The sequence below is a fragment of the Orbicella franksi genome, chromosome 15, assembly GCF_964199315.1.
Source record: "Orbicella franksi chromosome 15, jaOrbFran1.1, whole genome shotgun sequence".
Taxonomy (NCBI): Eukaryota; Metazoa; Cnidaria; class Anthozoa; order Scleractinia; family Merulinidae; genus Orbicella; species Orbicella franksi.
In genome coordinates, this window is record NC_138159.1 from 11,823,701 (window position 1) to 11,829,410 (window position 5,710).

Here is a 5,710-nt window from a genome sequence, read left to right on the forward strand (position 1 = left end):
TTTCCTAGAAAAATTCAGAAAACTTTTTTTTGGGGGTCAAATTCAGCGTGGGTTAAATGCAGGCAAAATTTACAAATAGAGAGAACAATTATTGCCAGTTTTTATAATTTAGCAGCTAATGGCAATTATCCAGTGACAGCACTCTTTCTAAACAGTTGCTTCTGAAGGTTGTGTTTAAAAAGCCGAAGGACGATCTTGTCCCTGGTCGTTTTCCTTCCAAAATGGGAGAATTTGGTTTAAGCGGGTAAACTAGAAAACTTTTCTCCAAGTAGTACAAGTGTATAAATTATTGTAGGCGCACAAGGTCAAATTTGTAACCCATGCAGGCGACATTGGTCAATGGGCGTGAACAACACTGGATATCCTTTATAATGTACGAGTGTTGGCAATGTATTCTATGATCTTTATGCAGAGCTGTGTTCCCTACCTGTATGTTATAATTTGAGTTCTCTTTTTAATCCAAAGATTCATACAGTGAACCACTTGGAATAGAAAATGGTAGCATTCCCACTGATGCCATTAAAGCTTCGTCCGAACTTGACGAGCATCACAATGCATCAAGAGCACGGCTCAACACCAAACCTGAAGGAGAATTGATGGGAGCCTGGACTCCGCTTCAAAGTGACGACGAACAGTGGCTCCAGGTGGACTTTGGGAACGTTGTTGAGATAACAAAAGTATGCACACAGGGTGGTGGTGATGGTGTAGAGCACTGTGTTAAAAGTTATGTCATGCTGTTCAGTCAGGATGGGGAGAACTTTCAGGAGTATCAGGAAAATAATGAGGCAAAGGTCAGAAATATTTTACACTTATCATTTTGTCGCTGTTATGTAAATCTATAATTGTTAATGTTTCTAGATGTTTCTGTACAAGTTCGTGCCTTCAATTTTTTTTTATCTTTTGAATTAAATGTTGTCAACTAAAACGTATATTAGATTTTGTTTAATTATTTTTCTAAGTATCTTTTAAATCTCTAGTCAGGACAAATTTTGTTAACATGAGCCCTGTGGAGTTGCCTCGTGCAGCTGAATGGCCATTGGCCACCCTTCAAATTAGTTTTTATCTATCATTACAGTGAATTCACAATGCTTTGATTGTAAAGTTATGCTGCTTTTCTGTAAAGGTGTTTGAAGGAAACTCTGATGGCGACACAGTGGTTAGTCATTGGCTGGTTCAACCTGTCAGAACATGTTACTGCAGACTGCAACCTAAAACATGGAATGAACAGATTGCATTACGATTAGAGTTATATGGCAAAATAGTAGCATCAGGTAACAGAATATAGACTCTGCATGCTCTAAATTATAACTGTGGAATTGAATTTGAATTTTTATTGAGTGACTATGCTATGCTTGTTGTTATAAAAGGATATTTAAGAAATAAGTCAGAAATTTTTTATTCTTCTAAATCGTTGCATCAATTGATCCTGTATGGTCAAGAGAACACGCTAAAAATGAGACAGTTTGAAGTGTACATAGCCGTCCATTTTGGAACTTAATACCAAGAATAATATAGTGTAGTAATATTGTATATCTCCTATTCGATGGTTTCACGAACAATAAGTACAACCATTTTACCCACTATTCGTGAACATCTGTTACACGCTGAATAACCTGTATATATAAATCACAAGAGTAGGCCTGATAAAGCAGCAATTTAATAATTACTTTATTACCGTGTCTGAAACTTTAGCACTGGGATAATCCTTTACTAATAAGCGAATACCTAGCTAAAAATGATTTACAAATTCAGCAATAATTGCCAAGGATAACTACAATTGGTTTAGGTAAGAATATGTAAACATTAAGTAACTAACCATAAGAGGGTATTGCATTAACAGGTAACAAAACCATGCAGCATTAAATCGAGTAATTTGTTGTGATGTGCCAAGGTCGATCTAAAAAGGATATCGATAGAATACTTAAAATAAAATTCACTATGGTACAGGTAAAGTTCAACTGTAGGAAAGTCATAACAAGGCGAAAAAGAACAAGGATTGTTTTAATTGAGATAGACTCTAAATGACAACTAAATCTTTTAACAAGCACCATCCGTGACATTGCTTTTTGAGTCTCGATCTTAAATAACGCGAATGATATTAATTGGTTTACTGAGTCTACTTTATAACAGAACCATAAAATGAAGAACGTAGCGCGTTAGGAGACACCATCACTTTAGTGAGGGACTGAAGCAACACATATCTCATATACATATATTAGAACTGAAGCCGTATATCAAACTAAAATTATGATAAATATTAAATGCAAACGTTGGCTGTGGCCAATGGAATGTGCATAGGCGTACACTAAACCCAGCTAGCCTACATGACTGTGTTAGTATTGGTATGAATACGAGTGTAATGAGTAATGTACACTACCAATCATGTTTGAAAATTCTCCCAAAATGGCTCAAACTTTTTCAAATACCGGGAGTAGTGTAAATCCTTAATTGCTCGGGCTTTCATGCAATTACTCATTTATTATGTGCCTCAGAAAATTACGAACGTTCCGAGTTAGTTTGTGCGGCAGTGCAGATTAATAAATTAATTTTCTTAGTCATAGCGGAGCTCCTGCGGGCCGAGGGCGCGCGAGTGGAGCCCCATAACTTAGAAAATTTGGTAACCCATCGATTTGAAAAATTTTGGTTGTCACGTGACTGTCCGTACGTAGGTACCTCCGTACGCCAATAACTTGAAAACTAAGAGAGTAGCACCATTACCATAGCTAGATCTTTGATTTTGGGCGTCCACGCTATTGTTAATTGACAGCTGTCACAACAAGCTGACCAGTATCACGTGACTATGTTGCGGGCTCAGGTTTACAGCTCATCGAGGTTGCGTGTTTTTTAAAGTTGACCGCTGACCATTTACTGGTTTACCGATTGGATCGCGGGCTCCAGTCATGTTATTCTCTGGGGGAGAAGGAAGGAGTACTCGCAAAGGCAAAATTTCGGCGCAAATTAACCCCTGGCGCGTTGTTGACTTTTCTGACATATTCCTTATAAAATCGTCTCTTGGAAAGTCCCTGATATATTGCGTACGTAATTTCTACAATCTTGGTTAGGCTTGTTGGGTATAGTTTGTTAAAATTTAACTGGAAAAAATAGCAAAACCACACGCTGAACAATTACATGCTCACAATTGATCATTTTTTGAGTTTCTGATCCAAGAAAAAAATAATTGTCTTTTTCCTTTATCGTCAGTTATTGCAATCAGGAGCTCCGCTTTTAGGCTTGGCTAAATCTATATATTATGATAAACTGGTTAATTGGTTGAGATGTATGTAGTGCTTGACTCAGAACTACTTCACTGTTTTTGATTATGATGCATAGTTAATCACAATTAACCACTAACTTATAATTGCTATCATGTTTCAACATGTCAAAATATTATAACAAAACATTGTATAAACAATAAAGAGTGGAAAATCAACGTTGAAGATAACTGATAACATTGTGTGAGTCTGACTGCTCTAGCCACTAACGGTACATAAGAATAGTATTGTTTAAGGATAAATAACAGGTTAAAATTTTACTTTCCTGATTAGCAGATTGCATAACCCTTTTAGACTATTAAGTTCTCTTGCAGATCAAGTCAGTGTGCCAGCTACTGACTAACAGAATGCATGGCCACTATTACTGTTTTGTGTTTTTACTGAGAATACGAAAATAAACACGAACTAAATACAAAACTAAACCCTGTCTATACACAACGTGTAAAGACAAAAGGCAACATAAATTGACGCTAAGAACACCTTTTGCAAATCCACGTGAAGTGTACATACATCTGTTACACAGTCTAACCATAACGACAAACACTTAAGAGATTACTGTCAGCCAGCCGTTCTTCTAACCCTGATTCGATGTCTAATGCTAACCTCGTGGTAAGTTCAATTTGAAATTTGTTTCTAGTTTTTTATACACTACTTTTTCCATAGATGTCATTGGGCAAAGTAAAATAATTTTCATTACTAACGTCTAAGTTCACAATGTGGTATAATACCCTTGTCTGGAGTTTCTTTTACCATTACCTGTAACATTAACAGTTGTTGTTTTTCCTGACTAAAATCGCGTTTTTGGTTGTTACAATTACTTGACAACTGTGCATTTAACATCAAGTTACATTTAATCATAATGTAAATTAATTTTAAACTGAAATACGTTTTGGTTGTTTGCCATTTAATTTTAGACTGTTAAACCAGGTTTCCACACCTCTAACTGTGCACTATTCTAGAAGTTTTTTACTCGCTTTAAGATAAATTATTATTTTAGTTAAAGAAAAAAACTGTTTTCTATTAAATTGTTATGCATTGTGTGGCATGTAACGATAACTGTAAGTTACACCTTGTTTTGTCTGCAATGTTTTTACCTGTACTGGCAACTTGTTAAAACAGAATGCGTCCGCCCTTTAAGTGAAAGAAGACATTAGTTTCCATACATTGTGGCCATTGATAGCGGCTGGTGAAAAAGTGAATCAAGCAAATCTTTTCCATGAAGTTTAAAAAGAATTTTTGATGGGGCAGTAGCAGGAGAGATACAAGGAAATTAAGGGACTTCCAAAGATTTCTGCTGCAAAGAAGATGCAAGAGATTAGGCAGATATGTTACAACTTGGACGTAATGTTATTCAGTGATCTATTAATATTCATATTTACAGGTGAAAAACAAGATAACCTTGAAACAGAAACAGCAGATGAAACAAAACAAAACACAGCTGAAAATGTACAGGATATAGCTGAGAAACCTGCAGATGAAGAAGTCCAACAACAAGCTTCCCCGGAGGGTGGGGATGGTACCACTGAGCAAGTAACAGATAAAGACAGTGGTGAGGTTCCAGCCCAAGAGGAAGGAAATGTACAACAAGACGAAGGAGCTGACAAACCAGAGAGTGAAAGCAAGCCTGTTAACGAAGGTGAAGAAGCAGTGGCTAACAAGGAGGAAGAGACACCTGGCGAGAAAGGTGACGAAGAAAGTCAGCAAGAACAGCAGGAAGGGATCTCAGCTGACAATCAGCAGGAGGCTAATGAAAATGCCGAAGGTACGCCTGAGGAGATTCAGGAGGTTAAAGAGGAGGCTCAGGAAGAGGTCAAAGAAAGTGCAAGTGATGAAAGCAAACCTGAAGATAGTCAGAATCCTGAAGAGGGTCAGAAACCAGACGATAGTCAGAACCCTGAGGAGAGTCAGAATCCTGAAGAGGGTCAGAAACCAGACGATAGTCAGAACCCTGAGGAGAGTCAGAATCCTGAAGAGAGTCAGAATCCTGAAGAGAACCAGAAACCGGAAGAGGGTCAGAACCCCGACGAGAGTCCGAAACCTGCAGAGGAGAACAATTCAGAAGAGACAGCAAAGCCTGAAGGTGAAGATGTCGCTGTTGCTGATGATAATGCTGAGCAGGTTAAGAATGAGTCGAACCCTGGAGAGGATAGCAAGCCAGGTGATGGAGGGTCGTGAATACGCTCTTGCCATGGACTTTGTCAACTAAAAATTCCCCAAATTTGTTCTAGGTTTTGCTTGTTTTTGAAATGCATGTAATTCCCAAAATTGTTCATTTTATTTATTTGAGATGTGTTGCACTCGTGATGTTTTCGAATAGCTAAATGGAACTTAAGGTATTTGGTTGAGGTGTAAATATAGTATGTTATCCATGAGTTATAGCTATCCAATACTAACACTATAATGTTGTACATACGTTTTAGTAAAAGTGCATTTGAAAA

The 5,710-nt window shown here is 37.4% G+C and overlaps 1 protein-coding gene across 4 annotated transcripts in view; it reads left to right on the forward strand.

Moving 5' to 3' along the window:
- The window catches only part of LOC145470765 (uncharacterized), a 36,743-nt gene extending 31,033 nt beyond the window's left edge, over positions 1–5,710 (forward strand). For all 4 annotated transcript variants that reach the window (XM_081454598.1, XM_081454600.1, XM_081454597.1 and 1 more), the window contains 3 exons: positions 466–791; positions 1,124–1,271; positions 4,654–5,710. In XM_081454598.1, the coding sequence (XP_081310724.1) occupies positions 466–791; positions 1,124–1,271; positions 4,654–5,447 (1,268 nt within the window). In that variant the 3' untranslated portion in view covers positions 5,448–5,710. The remainder of the gene's footprint in view (positions 1–465; positions 792–1,123; positions 1,272–4,653) is intronic.